This window comes from Dryobates pubescens, chromosome 29, assembly GCF_014839835.1.
Source record: "Dryobates pubescens isolate bDryPub1 chromosome 29, bDryPub1.pri, whole genome shotgun sequence".
NCBI lineage: Eukaryota > Metazoa > Chordata > Aves > Piciformes > Picidae > Dryobates > Dryobates pubescens.
This window is the reverse complement of record NC_071640.1, coordinates 12,014,058-12,040,266: the sequence shown is the minus strand read 5'-3', so window position 1 is coordinate 12,040,266 and position 26,209 is coordinate 12,014,058. Positions and strand designations below refer to the sequence as shown.

At 60.2% G+C, this 26,209-nt stretch overlaps 3 protein-coding genes across 3 annotated transcripts in view; 2 read left to right on the top strand and 1 right to left on the bottom strand.

Moving 5' to 3' along the window:
* Nucleotides 1-728: 728 nt before the first annotated feature.
* DPH7 (diphthamide biosynthesis 7) lies at nucleotides 729-15,287 on the top strand. The gene is made up of 9 exons (XM_054174527.1): nucleotides 729-862; nucleotides 1,606-1,742; nucleotides 2,661-2,748; nucleotides 5,497-5,591; nucleotides 7,340-7,506; nucleotides 8,593-8,665; nucleotides 10,811-10,876; nucleotides 11,505-11,677; nucleotides 14,351-15,287. Exons 1-9 carry the CDS (start codon nucleotides 734-736, stop codon nucleotides 14,944-14,946), a joined length of 1,524 nt encoding a protein of 507 aa, XP_054030502.1. The 5' UTR covers nucleotides 729-733; the 3' UTR covers nucleotides 14,947-15,287.
* A 5,050-nt stretch (nucleotides 15,288-20,337) lies between these two features.
* MRPL41 (mitochondrial ribosomal protein L41) lies at nucleotides 20,338-20,826 on the bottom strand. The gene has a single exon (XM_009896823.2). It carries the CDS (start codon nucleotides 20,772-20,774, stop codon nucleotides 20,367-20,369), a length of 408 nt encoding a protein of 135 aa, XP_009895125.1. The 5' UTR covers nucleotides 20,775-20,826; the 3' UTR covers nucleotides 20,338-20,366.
* A 1,092-nt stretch (nucleotides 20,827-21,918) lies between these two features.
* PNPLA7 (patatin like phospholipase domain containing 7) overlaps nucleotides 21,919-26,209 on the top strand; it is a 205,163-nt gene continuing 200,872 nt past the window's right edge. Inside the window, exon 1 of the mRNA XM_054174554.1 lies at nucleotides 21,919-21,933. The gene's annotated coding sequence lies outside the window, so the exon portion shown is untranslated. The remainder of the gene's footprint in view (nucleotides 21,934-26,209) is intronic.

Genomic DNA, 26,209 nt, shown 5'->3' with positions numbered 1-26,209 from the left:
GCCCGCTCCGGCTGGGCGGCCCGGGCCGGGGCAGCAGCGGCCGCGGAGCCGCCGGCAGCCCGAGCCGAGGCGAGCCGAGCCCGAGCCGAGCCGAGCCGAGCCGAGCCGAGCCGAGCCGAGCCGAGCCGAGCCGAGCCGCGCCGCGCCGAGCCGAGCCGAGCCGAGCCGAGCCGAGCCGAGCCGAGCCGAGCCGAGCCGAGGCCGAGCCGAGCCGAGCCGAGCCCGAGCCGAGCCGAGCCGAGCCGAGCCGCGCCGAGCCGCGCCGAGCCGAGCCGAGCCGAGCCGAGCCGAGCCCGAGCCGAGCCGAGGCCGAGCCGAGCCGAGCCCGAGCCGAGCCGAGCCGAGCCGAGCCGAGCCGCGCCGAGCCGCGCCGAGCCGAGCCGAGCCGAGCCGAGCCGAGCCGAGGCCGAGCCGAGCCGAGCCCGAGCCGAGCCGAGCCGAGCCGAGCCGCGCCGAGCCGCGCCGAGCCGAGCCGAGCCCGAGCCGAGCCGAGCCGCGCCGAGCCGAGCCGAGCCGAGCCGAGCCGAGCCGAGCCGCGCCGAGCCGAGCCGAGCCGCGCCGAGCCGAGCCGAGCCGAGCCGAGCCGAGCCGAGCCGAGCCGCGCCGAGCCGAGCCGAGCCGCGCCGAGCCCGCCCCGCGCCGCCCCTGACCGGGAAGCAGACGTGCGGCGGTTCCGCTGCCCGGCGCTGCGCTGCCCGGCGCCGCCGTGCCCGCGGCATGAGCCCGCCCTGAGATGGCGGCGCCGTGCCGGACGCGGACGCTGCAGGTGGTGGACACGGAGTTCAGCGCCGACGCCGTGGAGTGGTGCCCGGTGGAGGGCTGGCACAGCATCCTGGCCTGCGGCACCTACCACCTGCGCCCGGTGAGCCTGCCCGCCCGGCGCCGCTCCGCCGCTCGCTTCTGCCCCGCCCGGGCGCGGCGAGGCTTTGCCTTTCGGCCGGGCCGGGGGTGCCCTCGGGCGGCTTGGCCGGACCCGGGGGTGCTTTCCCGGCCTTCGCGCACCGCCCCAGCCCTGCCCGGCGCCGGCAGTGCCTCCGTGCCATGTGCCTTGGGGTGGCCGCGGCGTGTGGGGCTGGATGGACCCCGCGGGGGAGCCTGGCTGGCTCTGGGGGGGCTGCGGCGTGTGGGGCTGGATGGACCCCGCGGGGGAGCCTGCCTGGCTCTGGGGTGGCCGCGGCGTGTGGGGCTGGATGGACCCCGCGGGGGAGCCTGGCTGGCTCTGGGGGGGCTGCGGCGTGTGGGGCTGGATGGACCCCGCGGGGGAGCCTGGCTGGCTCTGGGGGGGCTGCGGCGTGTGGGGCTGGATGGACCCCGCGGGGGAGCCTGGCTGGCTCTGGGGGGGCTGCGGCGTGTGGGGCTGGATGGACCCCGCGGGGGAGCCTGGCTGGCTCTGGGGGGGCTGCGGCGTGTGGGGCTGGATGGACCCCGCGGGGGAGCCTGGCTGGCTCTGGGGGGGCTGCGGCGGCTCCGTGGGGGCACTTGGCCAGTGGGATCCCTCTGCTGTGCTGCTGCCGGCTGCTCCTGGCGAGGTCTCGGGTGGGGAGGGATCTGGGGAGGTACAAACGCTGCTGAACCTCCTCGCTGCGCTCCCATTTCTCGCTGCAGGCTGACTCCCGAGGCGGCAGCGCTGCCTGTGAGCGGACCGGGCGCCTCTACCTCTATCACTACAACGAGGAGCAGCCTTACAGCCCACTGACCGAAATCCAGAGGATTGACACTGCTGCCATCCTGGACATCAAGTGGTAATGCTGGGCTCCGGAGGTTTGGAGCCCACAGCAGCCTGGTCTGCTCTTCTGGGCGTCTTTGTTAGCTGTTGGTGTGGCAGCATCAGCAATGCTGACTGTGCCTGGCTTCTTGGAGGGAGATCAGGGAATGGTTTGGGTTGGAAGGGACCTTCAACATCAACCAGTTCAAATCCCCCTGCCTTGGGCAGGGACACCTTTCACTGGCCCAGCTTGCTCAAGGCCTCATCCTGCCTGGTCTTGAACACCTCCAGGGAGAGGGCAGCCACAGCCTCCCTGGGCAGCCTGTGCCAGAGTCTCCCCAGCCTCACTCTCAACAATTTCTTCCTCATCTCCAGCCTTAGTCTCCTCTCTCCCAGCTCAAAGCCATTGTTCCTCATTCTGTCACTCCCAGCCCTTTGTCAGTAGTCCCTGCCCACCTCTCCTGTAGCCCCTTCAGGTACTGGAAGGCTGCTCTGAGGTCTCTCTGGAGCCTTCTCCAGACTGGGCATCCTCAACCCTCCCAGCCTGTCCCCACAGGGGAGGTTCTGCAGCCCTCTGATCATCTTCGTGGCCACCAACAGTTCCCTGCCCTGCTTGTGCTGAGGGCTCCTGAGCTGGATGCAGTAGTCCAGTGCTGTGTCCATATTCCCCAGTGCACAAAGGCTGTGCTCACTTCTCTTATGCTCTTCTGGTTACTTAGGAGCAGCAGGTCCATGGCTGTGCTCCTCATTTATTGACCAACAGGAGCTGTCCCCTCTATGTCGCTCCCTCCACGCAGGTTTGTGGCCGCTTGAGGAGCCTTAGCTTTCCTTCGTGAGCTTTTTTGGTTGTGGTCAAGTGCCTTGTGGGTCTCACAGCAGAAGCTGTGCCTTTGCTCTCCTCCTCAAGCAGAGGGAAACCGAGAGCTTCAGGACCTGTTTGACCTGATTCTTTCAGGTGCCACATTCCTGTTGCAGAGCATCCCATGGTTGGCATCGCCAACTCGACAGGCGCCGTGGAGTTCTGCCGCCTGACTGGGAGCGAGGTAGGTGCCTGTGACAGCCTCTGCTGCCTGGGGCTGTGCTTCACCCACAGTTAAGACCTCTCTGGATTGATCAGCACCGCTCAGAGGCACGTAGGGAAGCAGTATGAGTTGATCTCCTCTGCTCCAGGAAGGAGCTGGAGGGGCTGGAAGGTGTCCAGAGGAGGAGCAGAGGGCTGGAGCTGCTCTGCTGTGGAGGCAGACTGAGAGAGTTGGGGTTGTGCAGGCTGGAGAGGGGAAGGCTCCCAGGAGACCTAATTGTGGCCTTCCAGGATCTGAAGGGGGCTCCAAGAAAGCTGGGGAGGGACTTTTGAGGGTGTCAGGGAGGGATAGGACTGGGGGGGATGGAGTAAAACTAGAAGTGGGGAGATTGAGATTGGATGTCAGGAAGAAGTTGTTCCCCATGAGGGTGGTGAGAGCCTGGCACAGGCTGCCCAGGGAGGTGGTGGAAGCCTCCTGCCTGGAGGTGTTTGCAGCCAGGCTGGAGGTGGCTGTGAGCAACCTGCTGCAGTGTGAGGTGTCCCTGCCCATGGCAGGGGGGTTGGAGCTGGCTGAGCCTTGAGGTCCCTTCCAGCCCTGACAGCTCTGTGATTCTATGATTTTGTCATTTAAATACTTCTTTAGGCCTGGGCAGCCTGACCCAGTTGGAGGTGTCCCTGCTGACTGCAGGGAGTAGGACAAGCTGACCTTTGAGGGTCCCTTCCAACCCAGTGCATTCTGTGGTTCTGATAATATTTCTCCTGAATCCCCCAAATTTGTTGTGGCAGCAGAGACTGCCTGGGCTCTGCCCACCTGCAGAGTGTGGGGAGTGAGGGCACGAGGAGACCAGAAGCAAGCCCTGGAGACTGGCACTTCAGAATAGCTATGGATGCACTGGGGGGACACAGCAGAAGGGGCAAAGGGGTTAAAACCAGGCAAGAACTTTGGAGAGGGGCTTCCCCTGGTTGGTGAGAGGAGGGAGGAAGGTGGGAGGAGGGAGGAAGGTGGGAGGAGGGAGGAAGGTGAGAGGAGGGAGGAAGGAGGGAGGAAGGTGGGAGGAGGGAGGAAGGTGGGAGGAAGGTGGGAGGAGGGAGGAAGGTGGGAAGAAGGTGGGAGGAGGGAGGAAGGTGGGAGGAGGGAGGAAGGTGGGAGGAGGGAGGAAGGTGAGAGGAAGGTGAGAGGAGGGAGGAAGGTGGAAGGAGGGAGGAGGGAGGAAGGTGGAAGGAGGGAGGAGGGAGGAAGGTGGAAGGAGGGAGGAAGGAGGGAGGAAGGTGGAAGGAGGGAGGAAGGTGGGAGGAGGGAGGAAGGTGAGAGGAAGGTGAGAGGAGGGAGGAAGGTGGAAGGAGGGAGGAGGGAGGAAGGTGGAAGGAGGGAGGAAGGAGGGAGGAGGGAGGAAGGTGGGAGGAGGGAGGAAGGAGGGAGGAAGGTGAGAGGAGGGAGGAAGGTGGAAGGAGGGAGGAAGGTGGGAGGAAGGTGAGAGGAGGGAGGAAGGTGGAAGGAGGGAGGAAGGTGGAAGGTGGGAGGAGGGAGGAAGGTGGAAGGTGAGAGGAGGGAGGAATCACCAGAACCATTCCCACAGAGTGGAGAAAGTGGAAGCCAGTCTGGAAGGGACTTCAGCAGCCAGGCCATCACTTCTCCAGGCCTGAGGGGGATGTGGTGGGAGATGGGTAGCAGAAGAGAGGGGATCCTGTGGGTGGATGTTTGTCCTTCAGCTGGCACTAAGTGACTGCAGGTTTCTGTGGGATCTCTTCTGTAGTGTGGGACCTGATCTGCTCATCAGTCTGGAGAGCAGCTGCTGTGGGTGTGAGCAGTACTGGGGGTGTTAGTACCTGCTGTCAGAGAACCAGAGAATGGGCTGGGCTGGAAGGGACCTCCAGAGCTCATCCAGTCTGACCTCCCCACAGTCAGCAGGGACATCCTGCACTAGAGCAGGCTGCCCAGGGCCTTGCTGAGCCTCACCTTGGATATCTCCAGGGATGGAGCCTCAACCACCTCCCTGGGCAGCCTGTTCCAGTGTTCCACCACCCTCATAGTAAAGAACTTGTTCCTAACATCCAGTCTAAATCTGCTCTGCCCTGGTTTGAAGCCATTGCCCCTGGTCCTGTCCCTGCAAGCCTTTGTAAGCAGTCTCTCTGCATCCTTCTTGTAGCCCCCTTCAGATACTGGCAGGTATTAGGTCTTCTCAGAGCCTTCTCTCCAGGCTGAGCACCCCCAGCTCCCTCAGCCTGTCCTTACAGCACAGCTGCTCCAACCCCCTGAGCATTTTCATGGTCCTCCTCTGGACCCTCTCCATCAGGTCCATGCCCCTCCTGTATTGAGGGCTCCAGACCTCCAGGTGAGGTCTCCCCAGAGCAGAGCAAAGTGGCAGAATCACCTCTCTGGATGTGCTGGCAGCACATCTTTGGATGCAGCCCAGGATGTGATTTGCCTTCTGTGCTGCAAGCTCACACTGCCTGCTCCTGGCCAGCTTCTCACCCACCAGCACCCCAAGTCCTGTTCCACAGGGCTGCTTTCTATCACCTCCTCCCTCCCTCTGTATTGAGAGTGAGGATTGTTCCAGCCCAGGTGCAGAGCCCTGTGCTTGCTCTTGTTGAACCCACAGGGTTCACCTGGGCACCACCTCGCCAGCCTGTCCAGGTCCCTCTGGATGCCCTCCTGTCCCTCTGCTGTGTTGACAGCACCACACAGCTTGGTGTCATCTGCACACTTGCTGGTGGTGCCAGCTTGCCAGCTGCCTTGCCAGCCTTAACCCACTGCTTTTCTTTCCAGTAGAAGAACAGCTGCATGTTGGAGCCATGCTTCAGGGTTGACCTGGGGGCGCAGCGCCTGGCCTTGTCGTTGGACTGGTCCACAGGCCGAGAGCAATGGTGAGGACAGGAGAGGAGGAGGTGCTGGAGGCCATGCTGCATGTGACAGCTCTCAGCCACAGGCCACACCTTGAGCCCTGTGTCCAGCTCTGGGCTCCTCAGTTCAGGAAAGATGTTGAGATGCTGGAAGGTGTCCAGAGAAGGGCAACAAAGCTGGGGAGGGGTCTGGAGCACAGCCCTGGGAGGAGAGGCTGAGGGAGCTGGGGTTGCTTAGCCTGCAGAAGAGGAGGCTCAGGGGAGACCTTCTTGCTCTCTCCTACTCCCTGCAGGGAGGTTGTAGCCAGGTGGGGGTTGGGCTCTTCTGCCAGGCAAGCAGCACCAGAACAAGAGGACACAGTCTCAAGCTGTGGCAGGGGAGGTTCAGGCTGGATGTTAGGAAGAAATTCTTCCCAGCAAGAGAGATTGGCCATGGGAATGTGCTGCCCAGGGAGGTGGTGGAGTCCCCATCCCTGGAGGTGTTTAGGAAGAGCCTGGCTGAGGCCCTTGGTGCCATGGTTGAGTTGATCAGATGGTGTTGGATGGTAGGTTGGACTGGATGATCTCAAAGGTCTCTTCCAACCTGGTTTATTCTATGCACAGGCTGAGGATTTAATAATGGACCTGTGGTGGCTTTTTGTGAGGTAGCTTAAGGCTTTCTTGGTCTCAGCTGCAGCTTCTCTAGAAGTTCCTTTTCCCAGAGCAAGGGCAGCAGAGGAGGGGGAAGGCACAGCAGGGCCAGTGTGAGAGAGTAAAGCAGCAGCAGATGGGAGGCTGTGCTGTGGTGAGCTGGCAGCAGGTGAGCCAGGGACACATCCTCTGTTGCCTTTGCTAAGAGGAAAGAGCAGAGTGGGATGCAGATGCAGCCACTGCCTCCAGCTGCTCTTTGAGTGGCTGAAGTGTTTGTGTGGAGTTAAGAGCTACAGCAGCTTGTGGAGGGAGCTTAAAGATGGCTTGGAGAGAATCAATGTGGAAATGGCTCCTTCCTCTCCTCTGCACTGAGGTCTGCCCTCAGCCTCCTGCTTTGCAGACCAGGAGAGGGAAGAGACTCTGGGAGGCCCTTGTCAGCCTGACCTGGGGGAAAACAAAATCCCCCTTCATGTGTACCAGCAAGCATGGGGCAGGGCATGTTCTGCATCTAGCAGAAAGGAAGGCCCAAGGATGGCTTGCTTCCCCTCATGTGAGCAGGAGGGTGCTCTCCCTCTGTCAGGTCAGGGAGGCATGGGTGGTGTAGCTGATTTTAAGAGGGGATGGGCTGGAGCTGGGCAGAACAGAATCAATATGGGAATTCCTTCACAGATCCATGGAATGGGTTGGGCTGGAAGGGACCTTAAGGATCAGCCAGTTCCAACCCCCTGCCATGGGCAGGGACACCTCCCCCCAGCACAGCTTGCTCAAGGCCTCATCCAGCCTGGCCTGGAACACCTCCAGGCAGGAGGCAGCCACAGCCTCCCTGGGCAGCCTGTGCCAGAGTCTCCCCAGCCTCACTGCAAAGAATTCCTTCCTCATCCCCAGTCCCAATCTCCTCTCTCCCAGCTCCAAGCCATTGTCCCTTGTCCTGGCTCTCCAAGGCCTTGTCAGAAGTCCCTCCCTGGCTTTCTCATTCTTTCTTCCCCTGCACAGCCTGTTGCTGCCAGTGTTCTGTTGGATCAGACACTCCTGCTGTTACCTTGTGCTGTCTCTCTGTCCTCTGGCAGCCATTTGTGAATCTCCCAGCTGCTCAGGACAGAAGCCTCAGTGGTTCCTGATGTTTCCTCTGTGTTCTGCTGCAGTGGCTGTCCCTTGAGAGTGATCAGCAGTGACTCAGAGGGGAAGCTCAATCTTTTCTCCATAGATGAGTCTGCTCCTTCTGTGCATGTCCTGAACCAGTGGGAAGCTCACAGATTCGAGGCCTGGATTGCTGCTTTCAATTACTGGGACACTGACATTGTGTATTCAGGTCAGCAAGGGCTGGGAGTGCCCTCCAGGGCTGCTGAGGAGGGGGCTGCTTCTTCAGGGATGTGCATTCCTTGGGCTTTGGTTTCCCAGGGTTGACTTTGGCTGCTTGCATCACATCTCCTTCTAGGAGCTGGGGGATCTGCTGTGGGGAAGAGGCTTCTTGATTGTGGGGAGTGCTTGGAGTTAGGAGCAGCTATGGCTTTCAAATGCTGCTTTGGCTGCTGGTAAAAAAGATGTTAAGCCCTTGTGGTGTGCAGGAGAGAGCAGAGAGCTGCTGGAGTCCAGGCTTTCCCTCTTCTCATTCTTTTCTTGCTTGGCAGTGAGGATGTTGCTAATGAATGGCTCCTCTGTGAGCCTCAGATGCTGTCTGGTAGTCACAGACTGCACTGGGTTGGGAGGGACCCTGGAAGGTCATCCTGCCCAGCCCCCTGCAGGCAGCAGGGACACCTCCAACTGCAGCAGGCTGCTCACACAGGGCCACATCCAGTCTCAGCTTGAATGTCTTCAGGGACAGGGCCTCTACCACCTCCCTGGGCAACCTGTCCCAGGGTTTCATCACCCTCACTGTGCAGAACTTCCTCCTGGTGTCCAACCTAACTCTGCCCTGCTCCAGTTTCAAACCACTGCCCCTTGGCCGGTCCCCACTGCCCCTTGGCCGGTCCCCACTGCCCCTTGGCCGGTCCCCACTGCCCCTTGGCCGGTCCCCACTGCCCCTTGGCCTATCCCCACTGCCCCTTGGCCTATCCCCACTGCCCCTTGGCCTATCCCCACTGCCCCTTGGCCTATCCCCACTGCCCCTTCTGAACAGTCCCTCCCCAGCCTGCCTGCAGGTCCCCTTCAGATACTGCAGTGCAGCTCTGAGGGCTCCCTGGAGCCTTCTCCTCTCCAGGCTGAGCAGCCCCAGCTCTCCCAGCCTGTCCACTTCTTTCAGCATGTGCTGTGAGATCCTGCAGCTGCCAAACATTTAGTAGCCCTGGGTGGTTCAGTCTGTTCCTGTGCAGCTGCTGTGAGGCTCTTGCATGGCCTTCATGCCCTGTGCTGGCCAGTGGGGTGGTGCTCAGGGTGACCAGGTTGTGTCTTTGTGCAGGAGGAGATGACAGCCTGCTCAAGGGCTGGGACACCAGGTGCAGTCCTGAGGCTCCAGTCTTCACCAGCAGGAGGTAAGCAAGGCAGGGCTGCAGCTGCTCCCTGCAGCTCCCACCTGTGCACACAGGGTGCTGCTGTGCCCCTTCCCAGCCCCTGCAGCTCACAGCCAGGCAGTGGAGTCCTGTTCCTGCCTCCCCTGGGACATGGAGGCCTCTATTAGATGTTTTTTGCTGAGGACAGCCTCAGGTTGAAACTTCCTTGTGTCCTTCAACATAACAAACCAGCAGCTTGCTTCCACCTCATGAGGTTCAGTAAGGACAATGTGAAGTGCTTCATGTGGGGAGGGGTAACACCAGGCACCAGCACAGAGCAGAAGTTGTCCTGCTGCAAAGCAGCTCCATGGAGAAAGACCTTGGAGTGCTGGTGGGCAGCAGGTTCTGCATGGGACAGCAATGTGCCCTGGTGGCCAAGAGAGCCAAGGGCATCCTGGGGTGCAGGAAGGGAAGTGTGGCCAGCAGGGCTGGGGAGGTTCTGCTCCCCCTCTGCTCTGCCCTGCTGAGACCACAGCTGCAATCCTGTGTCCAGCTCTGGGCTCCCCAGTTCAGGAGAGACAGAGACCTGCTGGAGAGAGTCCAAGGGAGAGCCAGGAGGATGATGAAGGGACTGGAACATCTCTCCTGGGAAGAAGGCTGAGAGCCCTGGGGCTGTTTGGTCTGGAGAAGAGAAGGCTGAGAGGGATCTGATCAATGTCTATCAATAGCTGGGGGCTGGGGGTCAGGAGGAAGGGGCCAGGCTTTTGGGTGGTGCCCAGTGACAGGACAGGGAACAACAGGGACAAGCTGGAACCCAGGAGGTTCCATCTCAACATGAGGAGAAACTTCTTTGGTGTGAGGCTGCTGGAGGCCTGGAGCAGGCTGCCCAGAGAGCTTGTGGAGTCTCCTCTGGAGACTTTCAAGCCCCACCTGGCTGTGTTGCTGTGTGCCCTGCCCTGAGTGACCCTGCTCTGGCAGGGGGTTGGCCTGGATGATCTCTGGAGGTCCCTTCCAGCCCCTGCCATGCTGTGACTCCATGAAGGTGCTGGTTGCTTCTCACAGAAGGATGCTGAGTTCCACTTCTAATTGGGGAATGTCTGTGTATGTGAAAGTGAGCTGCCTGTGTCCCTCTGGCCTCACTGGAAGCAATCTGCTGCTTCTGGAGGCATCAGCTACCTTTTGGAATGTGATTGGACCAATCCCCACAGCTCCCCAGTGAGATTCTAGCTGTGGCTTGAAAATCCACTGGGGCTTGTGACTGGAAATGTTCATACTGGGAGTAAAGGCTCGTGGGAATGGAGCTGCTGTGCTGGAGTACTCACAGGCCCTGAGCACCACTTTGTGCTACAGCCAGTCCCAGGAAGTGTTGGTGCTGAGGAGCTGTGTGAGGAGAAGTTTGGATCTGGAAATGCTGTTGGGTTCTGCAGGTGGTGCTCTGGCTCTGGGAGCTCACTTTGAGTTCACCTGGTTGTCTCTGCTCTGTGGCCAGCAGGAGCAGGGAAGTCCTTGTGCCCTGTGCCCAGCACTGCTTAGGCCACACCTGGAGTCCTGTGTCCAGTTCTGGGCTCCTCAGGTCAAGAAGGACATTGAGAGACTTGAAGGTGTCCAGAGAAGGGCAACAAAGCTGGGGAGGGGTCTGGAGCACAGCCCTGGGAGGAGAGGCTGAGGGAGCTGGGGTTGCTTAGCCTGCAGAAGAGGAGGCTCAGGGGAGACCTTCTTGCTCTCTGCAACTCCCTGCAGGGAGGTTGGAGCCAGGTGGGGGTTGTGCTCTTCTCCCAGGCACCCAGCCCCAGAACAAGAGGACACAGTCTCAAGCTGTGCCAGGGGAGGTTTAGGCTGGATGTTAGGAAGAAATTCTTCCCAGCAAGAGAGATTGGCCATGGGGATGTGCTGCCCAGGGAGGTGGTGCAGTCCCCATCCCTGGAGGTGTTTAGGCAGAGCCTGGCTGAGGCCCTTGGAGCCATGGTTGAGTTGATCAGATGGAGCTGGGTGAGAGGTTGGACTGGATGAGCTCTGAGGTCTTTTCCAACCTGGTTCATTCTGTTCTTCCTGAGACACCTTGATGTGGAGCTTAGGAGGAGTCTCCACATCTTAAGTGACCCCCCCCAAATGCTGAAATTCAAGGAGGACTCCCTGCTGAGCTCCCACACTGCTGTCTGATGCCCCTCTCCCTGTTGCTCATTGCAGACACTCCATGGGTGTGTGCAGCATCCAGTGCAGTCCCCACAGGGAGAATCTGCTGGCCACTGGCAGGTAAATCCCTTCTCACTGCTTGGCTGTTGGGGTCAGGCTTGGGCCCCTCGCTCCAAGAAGGACATTGAGGGGCTGGAGGGGGGCCAGAGAAAAGCAAGCAAGCTGGGGAAGGGTCTGGAGCACAGGGCTGGGGAGGAGCAGCTGAGGGAGCTGGGGGTGTTCAGCCTGGAGGAGGCTGAGGAGAGACCTTCTGGCTCTCTACAACTGCCTGAAGGGAGGCTGGAACCAGATGGGGGTTGGGCTCTACTCCCAGGTGACAAGCAATCAGCCAAGAGGATGTGGCCTCAACTTATACCAGGGGAGGTTTAGCTTGGACTTTAGAAACAATTTCTTCCCCCAAAGGCTGCCCAGGGCAGGGGGGAAGTCCCCATCCCTGGGGGGGGTTCAGAGCTGCGTGGCTGTGGCGCTGAGGGCCGTGGGTTAGTGGTGACCTAGTGCTGGGGTTATGGTTGGGCTTGATGACCAACCAAACTGATGGCATGACTCCACAGCCTCCCCTGGTACTTCAGGCATGCTGCTGCAGGTGTGGTGTCTGCAGCCCTGCCCTGCAGGCCCCCTCCCTGCCTGGCCTCTCTCCTTGGCACGCCGGCTCAGCCCGGCTGCCTCTTCCCTTGCGCCCTGTCCCCAGCTACGACGAGCACGTGCTGCTGTGGGACACCAGGAACATGAGGCAGCCCCTGGCAGACACCCACGTGGAGGGTGGAGTGTGGAGGCTGAAGTGGCATCCAAGCTGTGACTTTGTGCTGCTGGCAGCCTGCATGCAGAGTGGCTTCAAGATCCTGGACTGCAGCGGCAGCATGGGTGAGTGCGGGGTGGGAGAGAGCTGCCCCAGGGCTGCCCTGCTGCCCCCAGCCTGGCTGCAGGGGCTCCAGAGCACAGCCTGCTGCCCCCAGCCTGGCTGCAGGGGCTCCAGAGCACGGCCTGCTGCCCCCAGCCTGGCTGCAGGGGCTCCAGAGCACGGCCTGCTGCCCCCAGCCTGGCTGCAGGGGCTCCAGAGCACGGCCTGCTGCCCCCAGCCTGGCTGCAGGGGCTCCAGAGCACAGCCTGCTGCCCCCAGCCTGGCTGCAGGGGCTCCAGAGCACAGCCTGCTGCCCCCAGCCTGGCTGCAGGGGCTCCAGCTCTGAGCCTGCTGCCCCCAGCCTGGCTGCAGGGGCTCCAGCTCTGAGCCTGCTGCCCCCAGCCTGGCTGCAGGGGCTCCAGCTCTGAGCCTGCTGCCCCCAGCCTGGCTGCAGGGGCTCCAGCTCTGAGCCTGCTGCCCCCAGCCTGGCTGCAGGGGCTCCAGAGCACGGCCTGCTGCCCCCAGCCTGGCTGCAGGGGCTCCAGAGCACGGCCTGCTGCCCCCAGCCTGGCTGCAGGGGCTCCAGCTCTGAGCCTGCTGCCCCCAGCCTGGCTGCAGGGGCTCCAGAGCACAGCCTGCTGCCCCCAGCCTGGCTGCAGGGGCTCCAGAGCACAGCCTGCTGCCCCCAGCCTGGCTGCAGGGGCTCCAGCTCTGAGCCTGCTGCCCCCAGCCTGGCTGCAGGGGCTCCAGCTCTGAGCCTGCTGCCCCCAGCCTGGCTGCAGGGGCTCCAGCTCTGAGCCTGCTGCCCCCAGCCTGGCTGCAGGGGCTCCAGAGCACAGCCTGCTGCCCCCAGCCTGGCTGCAGGGGCTCCAGAGCACAGCCTGCTGCCCCCAGCCTGGCTGCAGGGGCTCCAGCACACAGCCTGCTGCCCCCAGCCTGGCTGCAGGGGCTCCAGAGCACAGCCTGCTGCCCCCAGCCTGGCTGCAGGGGCTCCAGAGCACGGCCTGCTGCCCCCAGCCTGGCTGCAGGGGCTCCAGCTCACAGCCTGCTGCCCCCAGCCTGGCTGCAGGGGCTCCAGAGCACAGCCTGCTGCCCCCAGCCTGGCTGCAGGGGCTCCAGAGCACGGCCTGCTGCCCCCAGCCTGGCTGCAGGGGCTCCAGCTCACAGCCTGCTGCCCCCAGCCTGGCTGCAGGGGCTCCAGAGCACGGCCTGCTGCCCCCAGCCTGGCTGCAGGGGCTCCAGAGCACAGCCTGCTGCCCCCAGCCTGGCTGCAGGGGCTCCAGAGCACAGCCTGCTGCCCCCAGCCTGGCTGCAGGGGCTCCAGAGCACAGCCTGCTGCCCCCAGCCTGGCTGCAGGGGCTCCAGAGCACAGCCTGCTGCCCCCAGCCTGGCTGCAGGGGCTCCAGCACACAGCCTGCTGCCCCCAGCCTGGCTGCAGGGGCTCCAGAGCACAGCCTGCTGCCCCCAGCCTGGCTGCAGGGGCTCCAGAGCACGGCCTGCTGCCCCCAGCCTGGCTGCAGGGGCTCCAGAGCACGGCCTGCTGCCCCCAGCCTGGCTGCAGGGGCTCCAGAGCACAGCCTGCTGCCCCCAGCCTGGCTGCAGGGGCTCCAGAGCACGGCCTGCTGCCCCCAGCCTGGCTGCAGGGGCTCCAGAGCACAGCCTGCTGCCCCCAGCCTGGCTGCAGGGGCTCCAGAGCACAGCCTGCTGCCCCCAGCCTGGCTGCAGGGGCTCCAGAGCACGGCCTGCTGCCCCCAGCCTGGCTGCAGGGGCTCCAGAGCACGGCCTGCTGCCCCCAGCCTGGCTGCAGGGGCTCCAGAGCACAGCCTGCTGCCCCCAGCCTGGCTGCAGGGGCTCCAGAGCACAGCCTGCTGCCCCCAGCCTGGCTGCAGGGGCTCCAGAGCACAGCCTGCTGCCCCCAGCCTGGCTGCAGGGGCTCCAGAGCACAGCCTGCTGCCCCCAGCCTGGCTGCAGGGGCTCCAGCTCTGAGCCTGCTGCCCCCAGCCTGGCTGCAGGGGCTCCAGAGCACGGCCTGCTGCCCCCAGCCTGGCTGCAGGGGCTCCAGAGCACAGCCTGCTGCCCCCAGCCCAGGTGGCCCCAGAAGGGCCCCAGCAGCCTGGCCTGGATCAGCAGTGGTGGGCAGCAGGAGCAGGGCAGGGATTGTTCCCCTGGACTCTGCACTGGGGAGGCCACAGCTTGAGTGCTGGAGGCAGTGTTGGGGCCCACACTACAGCAAAGGCACTGAGGGGCTGGAGCAGGTCCAGGGAAGGGCAACCAAGCTGGGGAAGGGTCTGGAGAACAGGGCTGGGGAGGAGCAGCTGAGGGAGCTGGGGGGGTTCAGCCTGGAGGAGGCTGAGGGAGACCTCATTGCTCTCTGCAGCTCCCTGAGGGGAGGTGAGCTGGGGGTTGGGCTCTTCTCCCTAGTCTCAGGTGACAGAAGGAGAGGAAATGTGCTGAACTTGTGCCAGGGGAGGGTTAGGTTGGAGATGAACAATTTGCTGCAGGGGTGGCCAGGGATTGGCAGAGGCTGCCCAGGGAGGTGGTGGAGTCTCCAGCCCTGGAAGGGATCAAGAACTGTGTGGCCATGGGTTGGTGGCCACGGTGGGGTTGGGCTGAGGGTTGGACTGGGTGATCTCAAGAGGGCTTTTGCAAGCCAAGCCATCCTGGGGCTCTCTGATGGTGCTTTTCATGTTTTGAAGCTGAGAACATGGAGGAGTGCATCATCCTCTCCTCCTATGTCCTGCACAACTCCCTGGCCTACGGGGCTGACTGGTCAAGGCTGTGCCCAAGGGACTCCTTGACTGCCACCCAGGAGGCTGCTGCTCCATGCCAGTGCTCAGAGGAGCCTGGTGGAAGATCAGAGGAAGCAGATGAGAGACTGAACTTGCAGGTCCAGAACCTGAAGATAGTTTATGAATCTCCTACAGCTACTTTTGATGTAATCTGGGATGAGGAGAGCGAGAGCCCTGCCTTGCCCCTCCAAGCAGAGAGGGGAGCCAAGCTGCCTGGGGGTGCTGCTGTGCAGGGCAGCTGTGGCTTGGCTGGGGGTCCTGGCCAAGGGGGAGACCCCAGCTCAGCCAGTGGGGGTGAGTCAGGAGCTGAGAGGCCCAAGGGCACGGGCCCAGGGGCTGCAGCCAGGGCCTCAGAGAGCCCCAGGGCAGTCAGCATTGTGGCCACTTGCTCTTTCTATGACAACATCCTGCATGTCTGGAAGTGGGAGATGAGCCTGGGGACCCCTTCAGAGACCCCCACTGCTGGATCTCCCTCTGAAAGAGCAGCTGCAGACTTGCATTGAGTGCTCCAGGGGAGAGGGGCCAGGATCACCCTGTGGGCAAGCCTCCTGAGCTCAGGGCCCCTCTCGTTTCCCTTGGCACTCTCCAGGTTGTCTTACTGAGCTTGCTGAGTCTTTCAAGGCTGACACTGATGGACTCTGGTGGTTTGTTGCCAGCACTGAGCAAAGCCTTTGCTCTGGGGGCTGTGCTCAGGCACAGTTCCTTAGCTTTCCCTTCCTGTACCACTGGAGAGCAGGACAGCTCTGCCTGGCCAAGGCTGCTCTCTGTACCTTGCAGCTGAATCCCTGCCAGGCTGCCTTGCTGTTTCATGGCTGGTCTCTTAAGCCTGTTCTCCTTCCCTCACAGCCCAGGCTTGTCTGTGCTGCTTGCTGCAGCCAGCCAGCCAGCCAGCAGCTGCTCAGAGCTTCCCAGCACATCGAGGAAGGGCTGTGAGCAGAGGCCTAGCTCTGTGTGTAGCTTCTTGTGTGAAAGAGGAGGGACCTTGAGGAGACACTTGGGACAGTGGAGGTGGTCAAGGCCAGCTGGGATGAGGCACTGAACAGCCAGGTCTAGTGGGGAGGCATCCCTGCCCATGGGGGGGAGGTTGGAGCAGATGATCACTGAGATGCCTTCCAAGCCAGGCCATCCTGTGCCAGTGCAGTGCTTGTGGTGTGGAGAGCAGCTCCTCCTGAGGAGACCCAGAGTGACAGGCAGCACTTGGGTGGTGGAAAGCCTTGTTCTGAGCAGGGCCTTCCTTGGAGGGATTCTGCTCTCTTTGCACAGCTTCATTCTCCATCACAACTCCTCACTGCAGTCTGACTTCATCATTGCCCAGCTCAGCACAGCCTGGTTTGGCATAACTCATGTCATGAGCCCTGCCATGGTCTGGGGGGAGGCCCTGGCCCAGGTTGCCCAGAGGGATGGGAGCTGCCCCATCCCTGGAACCATCCCAGGCCAGCTTGCTTGGAGCTCTGTAGCTGCAGATGTCCCTGCTGACTGGGGGAGGGGGGGCACTGGACTAGATGACTTTTAGAGGCCCTTTCCCACCCAAACCATTCCATGATCCCACACTCCCCCCACCCCATCCCCTCTTGGTATCCAGCTGCTGCTTTCTGCTCTCCACACAAACCTTTAAGGTCCAAAGTCAGATCTGTCCTGTTCTTGTGGTGGTGTTTTCCAAAGGTGAGCAGCTTTAAGCTCAAAACCTCCCCAAAAAAGAAGTGTGAGCAGTGCTTGCTGCCACCTTTGAAGTGCAGAAACCAAAACCTTACCAACATTGCCCAAACTACCTCCAGGAATGGCTGCAGAACTTCCTCATGGTTGCTCCATTAGCTTTCTGGGTTGGTTTTCTCTTCACTGTGAGAGCTCAGCAGCAGGAAGAGTGTCTCTGGAACACTTTAGTATCTTCCTAGAAACAACAACAAACCAGCTTCAACTAGGCAAGTGACTTCCAGCTTGCATGCTTTCCCTCTGGGGGAGGGCCCTCGAGAATCAGCTGTCTTGGAGGGACAGAAACACCAGCAACAGGTACCTGTAACAGTGCTGCACCTGGCAGGGCCAGCAGGGAAGGACTGAGCTGCTCTGAAGCTCCTTTCTCAAGGGTGAGTGTGTCTTGAGCACTTGTTACAGGCAGAGTCACACTGAGTGTAGTGACCAAGAGCTTTTGTTAAACAAAGCCACCCTATTTTTGGATGTTTCTACAATAAAATCAAGATAAGTGATGGCTCCTCCTTGCTTGGTTTGATTTGAGGAGGTGCCTCCCTCACAGGCAGTCCTTGGGAGGAGCTTCTGCTTCTGCCTTGTGTGGCTCAGACTCCAGAGTGCTGTTTGGTGTCTTCAGCAATGCCATAGGCAGTGAGATTGCACCCCCAGCAAGTCTGCAGGGTGACAGCAAGCTGGGTGGTGCTGTTGGGAAGAGTGAAGGACAGGCTGGCAGGCAGAGGGACCTGGACAGGCTGGCAGCCAGAGGCACCTGGACAGGCTGGCAGCCAGAGGCTCCTGGACAGGCTGGCAGCCAGAGGGACCTGGGCAGGCTGGCAGCCAGAGGGACCTGGACAGGCTGGCAGCCAGAGGGACCTGGGCAGGCTGGCAGCCAGAGGGACCTGGACAGGCTGGCAGCCAGAAGGACCTGGGCAGGCTGGCAGCCAGAAGGACCTGGACAGGCTGGCAGCCAGAGGCTCCTGGACAGGGTGGCAGCCAGAGGCACCTGGACAGGGTGGCAGCCAGAGGGACCTGGGCAGGCTGGCAGCCAGAAGGACCTGGACAGGCTGGCAGCCAGAAGGACCTGGACAGGCTGCAGAAGTGGCTGAGCAGAATCTCAGGAGGTTCAGTGTGGCAAAGCACAAGGTCCTGCACCTAGGTGGGGGGCAATTCCTGACAAGAATCCAGGCTGGAGGATGATGAACTTGAGAGCAGCCCTGCAGAGAAGGACTTGGTGGGGGAGAAGCTGGACAGGAGGCAGCAATGGGCACTGGCAGCACAGAAGGCCAAGGGCAGCCCTTTGGGCTGCCCTTGGCCTTCTGTGCTGCCAGTGCCCATTGCCAGAGAGTGAGAGAGAGGATCCTGCCCCTCTGCTCTGCTCAGACCTCACCTGCAGGGCTGTGTCCAGCTGTGGGACCCCCAGCAGAAGAGAGACATGGAGCAGGTGGAGAGGCTCCAGAGGAGGCCACAATGATCAGAGGGCTGCAGAACCTCTCCAGTGAAGACAGGCTGGGAAGAACTGGTGGTGTTCAACCTGGAGAGGCAAAGGCTCCAAGCAGACCTCAGAGCTGCATTTTAGCATCTGAAAGGGACCTGCAGGCAGGCTGGGGAGGGACTGGCTCAGAAGGGCCTGTGGGGACAGGATGAGAGGCAGTGGTTTGGAAGTGGAGCAGGGCAGAGTGAGGTTGGACATCAGAAGGAAGCTCTGCACAGTGAGGCTGGGGAGGCACTGGAACAGGCTGCTCATGGATGTGGTTGAGGCCTCATCCCTGGAGCCAGTCAAGGTCAGACTTCATGTGGCTCTGAGTAACCTGCTCTAGTTGGACGTCTCCCTGCTGACTGCAGGGGTCTGGGCAAGATGACCTCTGAGGGTCCCTTCCAAACTGAGGCAAGCTGGGAGGGTGTTGAATGCTCCTCAGGAGCCAGAGCAGGCAATCTCAAGTTGCCTCAGGGAGATGAGCAAGGGAGGCTCCCTGCAGTGACACAGCTGCTGCCTCTGCCTGCCACTTTACAGGCATGTTTTACTGCATGTTTTACTGCATGTTTTATTGCCTCTGACATGGAGAGGAGCCAGGCTGAGCCCAGCAGAGCTGGAGTGGTGTCACAGGGTGTGACCAGACTGGGGCACTGGATTTATGCACTGGGCTGGTCCTTGCTCTGCCCTGAGAAATAAGGAGTCTCAGAAGCTGCCTTCATGTGGGGAAGGGGTGACCTGCTCAAGGCCAGACTGGTAAGAACATCACAGGGGGTACCTAGCCCACAGTGCAGGATTTCCTGCTCTTCAGCCTTGAGTTGACCTTTTCCCTCTCTCCCTCCTCCCCTCCCTCCCTCCCTCCCTCCCTCCCTCCCTCCCTCCTCCCCTCCCTCCCTCCCTCCTCCCCTCCCTCCCTCCTCCCCTCCCTCCCTCCCCTCTCTCCCACTGCAACCACCTGAGTCCTTTCTGGAAAGATGAGGTGGAGCCCAGGAACAGGGCACCTCTGAAAGGAGGGAGCAAAGCAGCACCTCTGCCCACAGCACCAGCAGCCAGAGCTGAAGGCAGGAGCCTGCTGTTTGTGTGCAGCAGTTATTCTGGGCTGAAGAATGCAGGTTGGGTTCTAACCAGAAAACCTCCATCTTCCCTCAGCCCCACGAGGGCTGGAGGAATGGGAAGGGGTTTGTTACAAGGGCTTGTGATGGAATGAGAGGGAATGGACTGAAGCTGGGAGAGGGGAGACTGAGACTGGAGATTAGGAAGAGGGTGGGGAGACAATGGCACAGGTTACCCAGGGAGGTTGTGGCTGCCTCCTCCCTGGAGCTGTTCAAGGCCAGGCTGCATGAGGCCTTAGCTAACCAAGTCCAGGTAAGAGACATCCCTGCTCATGGCAAGGGGCTGGAGTAGATGATCCCTTCCAACCCAAACCTTTCTGTGATTCTATGAGTGGATGTGACAACTCTTCCCTCTGTGCCAACAGCTCCTCCTTCACTGGTGGTTCCCTGGAGCTGCAGCAGTGAGCAGGGGAAGCCAGTGCAGCATCCCCTCCTCATAGCTCTGAAAGTAGGTGTTCCTTAACAGCACTTGAAAGACTCATTCCTTAGTCCTTGCAGCAAGAACACAGCAAAAATGCCTCCTGTCTCCCCCACTGAACATGCCAATCCTGATTTAACTTTGCTGCTTAAGTGTTGCAGTTGTTTGCATCTAGACAGCCTCCTGGGAGGGCCCTGTGCAGACACAGCTGCAATGATCTTCTCAACAACAACAGCAGGTGCCAGAGAAAACATCTGCAACCACTTCAAACACCTGCACACATCTGTCTAAGTGTCAGAGGATGCAAGCTACACTTGCATCCTTTTCATTTGCTGAGCAGGAAGACACTGCTCCTCTGAGAACAGATGTCTAAAAGCAACAACTCTCATGGTATGTTTGAGATAGAAATAGCTTTCTTACACCTTCAAGCAGCTTCACAAAGGAACAGACATCGAATGTCCCTGATGGAGAGGGTCCAGAGGAGGCCACAAAGCTGATCAGAGGGCTGGAGAACCCCTGCTACAGGAACAGGCTGGGAGAGTTGGGGCTGTCCAGTCTGAAGGCTTAGGCAAATCTGGCAGAATGGAGGCATTCAACATAAGCTACAGGTCTCAGAAAGCTCAGGGTGCAGGCTTGGTTCTGCCTGTTAGGGATCTCACTCCATGTCTATGGAACACTTCACTGGGGTAGATCCATCGAGGAGTCCCCTCGGTGGCTGCGGCTGCCGCTGGGGGCGAGCAGCAGTACTCTGAGGGAGGCGACACTGTTCGGCTTGCAGCATCCTGCTCTCCACCGCTGGAAACCTCAGACTCTCCCAACGAGATAAGACCTGCCCTCCCTTGTTCCCAGAGGCAGGAATTCCTTCCCGGAAGGGATCAATGATGCTTCAGCAACCCAAAGAGGAACCGCCTGCCGCTACTTACCAGCGCCTGGTCCATCGGCTCCGGTCCGGGCAGGCCCCCGGCAGGCTCACACAACACAACCACACACACAAGCGCCGCTTCCCTTAGCGGCCGACAATTCAAATCAGACATTGCAGAAAGCCAGAGGGGGTGGATTTGATTTAATGGCCAGTGCCCGAAGGTGTCCCGCAGGCGCCGGTGGTGGCTCACCCCCCGAAGGTGTCCCGCAGGCGCCGGTGGTGGCTCACCCCCCGAAGGTGCCCCGCAGGCGCCGGTGGTGGCTCACCCATCAGCGACGCTCTGCCCGGCGCGGTGCGGCGGCCCCGGGGCTCGCTCCCTACCGCACATAGTTCTTGGGGAAGAGCTGGAAGAGCTTGCCCTCCTGCGTGGGCTCGAAGCCGTACTTCTCCAGGTTGTTGGGGTCGAAGGTGCCTTCCTTCACGTCCTTCTCGATCAGGGGAGCCACCACCTCGTTGAAGAGCTGCTTGGCCGTCATGGGCGGCTCGGAGCCCTCGGGGGCGCGGTACGACACGTAAGGTTTGAGCTTGAAGCCCTTCAGGTCGGGGACGACGAACTCGGGCACCATCTCCTTGATTAAGATGAACTTCTTGTTGGCGGTGAGCACGCCCGGCCTCTTGGCCCCTCGGCCCTTGTTGTAGGTCCGCGGGCCGCGCTTGCTGGTGAACGGGGACATGCGGTCGGCTCCCCGCACCAGTCCGCGGGCCAGCTCGGTCAGCAGCCCCATGCCGGGCACCTGCGGGCTCTTGGGGGCACGGCAAAGCCGCGGCCGGAGCCGATCCCTCGTTCCCCTCACGCCGTGGCCCGGCCCTGACAGCCTCACCTCACCCGGGCCCGCCGCGACCTCCGCGCCCTCCAACACCGCCCGCTCCCATTGGCTCAGACGCGCCAGCCAATCCGCAGCGCCGATCGTACCCTGCAGGGGACGCGAACCATTCGGCGGGGGGGTAGGGACTCGCCCACCAATCAGCAGAGAGGAGCTGCAGGTGTGGGCGGGGCTTGCCTCTTTCCCCCGGCAGGAGGCAGCGGGCGGCGCTTCCTGGGGCGACCTTCGCCCCCTGCGCGGGGCTGAGTCCGGAGCCGGCTCGGGGGGCGGCAACGGCGGCGAGCGAGGGGACGCGACCGGACCCGGCGTGCGGTACGGAGCGTTGGCAGCGGCCCGGCCCTGGCTGCCCGGGGGGCGGCGGCGGTGGGGGGACAAGCCTCGCCGGCTCTTGCCGCGGCTCGGGAGGCGCCGGTGGCCCGGGCCGGAGGTTGTTTTTAAAGTCCGCGTTCCGTGAAAGGGGAGAAGCGGAGCCGTGCGGCAGCAAAGGAGGCTGACCGGCGGCGGGCCTGGGGTCTGTCCCGACCTGCGGCAGGGCTGCCTCTTGTCGTGTGAGGGATGTCCCCTGGGCAGTGGGTGCCGGTGAGGGTCCCCGTGTCGGTCCGTGGGCTCCGGTGTTTCGCGTTCCCGTGAAGGAGCCTGTAACCCCGAGCCTGCCTGGCGGGGCGCCCGGGTGTGGGTGCCTGCCGGCGTCGGTCCCGAGAGGGTTTCGGCGTCCCCGTGTCCCGCGGAGCTTTCGTTAAGGAGGAGCAGAGAGGCAGCTCTGGGAGCTGAGCCCTGCGCTGCCGCTGCCCAGGGTCTTCTTCGGCTCTCTTGGCTCTAACTCTGCTCCTCCTTGAACTCTTGCTGGGCTTTGTTGCTCAACGCAAAGAAAAAGGGACAACTTTTTTGTTCCCTTGATTGGCCTTGCTGTGGAAGAGCACCGCAGGGACAACGCCTTGAGTTGTGGGGTTGTAAAGTGTGGTCACCTCTTGCCTTAATCTCCTCTTTGTTGTTTGTTTTCGTTCCTGCTGTACCTCCAGAGATGGCTGAAGAGAGCAACAGCAACAGCACCAGCCTTGAGGTAAGATCTGCTGTGCTATTGGTTTTGGACCTATTTGTTTCCCCATTAGTGCTTCCAGAAGCTGGAAGCTGTGGCACCTAAAGCTGACAACTTTTGGGTGATGCCTTCAGGTGTGCCACTTCCACTTGGGAGGGTCTCTGATCCCTCCACAAACGTCCAGCTTGGTGCCACCTTTTTGTGTGTGGATGGTTTTCTGACTCTTTAGTGTTTTGAGGTTGTTATGTGTTTTGTTTATCACCACAAAGCATTTACTCTCTGCTTCCTGAAACCCAGCAAGTTCCACCTCAACGTGAGGAGAAACTTCTTTGGTGTGAGGGTCACAGAGCCCTGGAGCAGGCTGCCCAGAGAGGTTGGGGAGTCTCTTTCTCTGGAGACTTTCAAGCCCCTTCTGGATGTGTCCCTGGGTGACCCTGCTTGAACAGGGAAGTTGGACTCAATGACCTCTGGAGGTCCCTTCCAACCCCTGGTGTGCTGTGATTCTATGATTCATGCTTTAAGCTGGTAGCAGGATGTATTGATCCAGAGAGGGAAAGAGACTCAGTTCTTTTGAATATTCCCCTGTTATGAAATTAGAGGCACAAAGGAGGACAAAACACCAACAGCTCTTGAGGCTATTTATTAACAGAATAGAGTGCATGGATCAGAAGGAGAGAGAGAAGAGGAAAGGAATTGTATTACCACACCCCTCACCCCCAAGACAGGTTGGGTCTGTGGAGGAAGGGAGCTGTAGCTTTGGGGTGGAGGAGATGTTGGGTCTGTGGAGGAAGGGAGCTGTAGCTTTGGGGTGGAGGAGATGTTGGGTCTGTGGAGGAAGGGAGCTGCAGCTTTGGGCTGGAGGAGATGTTGGGTGTCTGGAGGAAGGCTGCTGCAGCTTTGGGCTGGAGGAGATGTTGGGTCTGTGGAGGAAGGGAGCTGCAGCTTTGGGCTGGAGGAGATGTTGGGTCTGTGGAGGAAGGGAGCTGCAGCTTTGGGCTGGAGGAGATGGTGGGTCTGTGGAGGAAGAGAGCTGCAGCTTTGGGGTGGAGGAGATGTTGGGTCTGTGGAGGAAGGGAGCTGCAGCTTTGGGCTGGAGGAGATGTTGGGTCTGTGGAGGAAGAGAGCTGCAGCTTTGGGCTGGAGGAGATGTTGGGTCTGTGGAGGAAGGGAGCTGCAGCTTTGGGCTGGAGGAGATGTTGGGTCTGTGGAGGAAGAGAGCTGCAGCTTTGGGCTGGAGGAGATGTTGGGTGTCTGGAGGAAGGCTGCTGCAGCTTTGGGCTGGAGGAGATGGTGGGTCTGTGGAGGAAGAGAGCTGCAGCTTTGGGCTGGAGGAGATGTTGGGTCTGTGGAGGAAGGGAGCTACAGCTTTGGGCTGGAGGAGATGTTGGGTCTGTGGAGGAAGGGAGCTGCAGCTTTGGGCTGGAGGAGATGTTGGGTCTGTGGAGGAAGGGAGCTGCAGCTTTGGGCTGGAGGAGATGGTGGGTCTGTGGAGGAAGAGAGCTGCAGCTTTGGGGTGGAGGAGATGTTGGGTCTGTGGAGGAAGGGAGCTGCAGCTTTGGGCTGGAGGAGATGTTGGGTCTGTGGAGGAAGGGAGCTGCAGCTTTGGGCTGGAGGAGATGTTGGGTCTGTGGAGGAAGGGAGCTGCAGCTTTGGGCTGGAGGAGATGTTGGGTCTGTGGAGGAAGGGAGCTGCAGCTTTGGGCTGGAGGAGATGTTGGGTGTCTGGAGGAAGGCTGCTGCAGCTTTGGGGTGGAGGAGATGTTGGGTCTGTGGAGGAAGGCTGCTGCAGCTTTGGGCTGGAGGAGATGTTGGGTCTGTGGAGGAAGGGAGCTGCAGCTTTGGGGTGGAGGAGAGGTCATCCTTGTTGGCTGTGCTGTCCTCTACTGGCAGAGGGGAGGGAGAGACCCCAAAGTCCAAGTCCAAGCCCTTCTCTGAGCAGCCTCTTCAGCTCCATGAGTTGCAGCAGGTGGAACTTAGGACATGGGGAGGGGGTTCCTCCTGCTCTGTTTCTTCCAGGCTGTCTCTCTCTCCTGTGCCTGTCCTTTTCTCTCTGGTATTCTTTGTTTTCTTCAGAGCAGCTTTGCCCAGGTCTTTTCCTTCCCCTGAGGCAGTTGCTCAGATCTTTTATACAGTTTTGTAGGGCTGTGTGTGCAGGTGGTGAATTCATTGTCCTTTGCACATTCCAGAGTCCTTACCCAGTGGCCTCTGCCCAGTACAGCTATTGTCTGGGCCAGCAGCAAAGGTGGCAAGCAGCACAGGTGATTTTACCTTTGTTCTGTCACATCAAGAGAGACAAGATTTAGTCTCTCACACAGGATGATGTGATTTTTAAGTTACTCTTGCTTCAGCAGTGTGCTTTTAGCCTAGAGGTGGAAGAGCTGCAGCATCCTCTGGCACAGAGTCCAAGTCCAAGCCCTTCTCTGAGCAGCCTTTCCAGCCCCATGAGTGGCAGCAGGCAGAACCTGGGACATGGGGAGAGGGTTCCTCCTGCTCTGTTTCTTCATGAAGCTCAGTCCAGCCTGGCTCATGGTGCTTTTCATAGCCATGAAAGATAAAAGCCCATGGCTGGAAGTAGTTCTCAGAACTGAAAAACACAGCACAAGCCACTGCTTGCTAGAAGTGGTGTGAGAATCCAGGGTCTGCAGTCCAAACACAGGGCTGCAGAGCTGGCTGCTCCTGAGCTCCCAGGCAGTCTGCTGCTTTGGGCAGCCCTGGGTCTAAGGCCTTGCTGTCTGGCACTGATGAATGTTGCCAGCCCTCCCTGAGTGGGGAATATCTCCCTGTTTGCCTGTGGCTGCAGGGGGAAGTTGTTAAACCCTCTGCTGCCCTGTGCTTGTTGCCCTGGAGGAGCATGAGAAGTATTTGTCAAGTTCTCTTTCTGTTAATTACTTTTAACTCCCACTCTCTTCATGAGTTTTCAGCCTCTTAGTGCATCACTGCTCCATTGACCCCTTGGTCTTGTCACTAGGATAGGCTGAGGGAGCTGGGGTTGTTCAGCCTGGAGAAGAGAAGGCTCTGGGGGACACACCTTAGAGTTGCCTTCCAATACCTGATGGAATCCTACAGGAGGGCTGGAGAGAGACTTTCCATAAGGGTCTGTAGAGACAGGACAAGGGGTTTAAGCTGAGGGAGAGTAGATTTAGACTAATCTACTCTCTACTAATCTAAACTAGATTTAGGAAGAAGTTCTTCAACACAAGGCTGGGGAGACTCTGGCACAGGTTGCCCAGGGGGGCTGTGGCTGCCTCCTGCCTGGAGGTGTTGAAGGCCAGGCTGGATGAGGCCTTGAGCAAGCTGTGCTGGTGGGGGAGGGGTTTGTGCCCATGGCAGGGGGTTGGAAGTGAATGATCTTGAAGGTCCCTTCCAACCCAAACCATTCTGTGATTCTAACTGTGGTTCAGGTCCCAGTTTCTGCCCTTGATTCCAGATCTGCATCACCTCTGAGTTTAGCTTTGCCACCGAGAGGGAAATGAAGTCACCAAACCAGTCTGTCTCTCTCTCTCATGGAATTCATTCCAGTTCTCCAGTGCAAACAAAACTCCTGCCTGACCAGTCCACTCAGTCTGTCCTCTGAGGCTGCTCTCACACAGCACAGCAACAACTGAGCTTCCAGCTCAGTTGTTCCAGCTTGAAAAAGACCTCAGAGATCATCAAGTCCAACCTCTCCCCCAGCACCATCTGATCAACTCAACCATGGCACCAAGTGCCTCAGCCAGGCTCTTCCTAAACACCTCCAGGGATGGGGACTCCACCACCTCCCTGGGCAGCACATTCCCATGGCCAATCTCTCTTGCTGGGAAGAACTTTTCTAAGATAAAGTCTAAACCTCCCCTGGCACAGCTTGAGACTGTGTCCTCTTGTTCTGGTGCTGCTTGCCAGGGAGAAGAGACCAACCCCCACCTGGCTACAACCTTCCTTCAGGGAGTTGGAGAGAGCAAGAAGGTCTCCCCTGAGCCTCCTCTTCTGCAGGCTAAGCAACCCCAGCTCCCTCAGCCTCTCCTCACAGGGCTGTGCTCCAGACCCCTCCTCAGCTTTGCTGCCCTCACCACTGCTCTCAGCAGACTCTCCTTGGGGGGAAGTCACAGGGGTTTGGAAAAGCAAAGCTGCACCTCTGTGAGCAGCAAACTGCACACAGGCAGCTGCAAGCTCCTGGTTGTAAGCCTATTGTAGTCACTTATTTCCCCTTGACAGGGCCACAGTCAAGCAGGGTTCTGCTCCTACCCAGGTCTGTGTCCTCTCAAGTAACATCCAAAATAGTAGTTGCCAACTGCCAGTCACATTGGTGCTACACATGGGGCAGG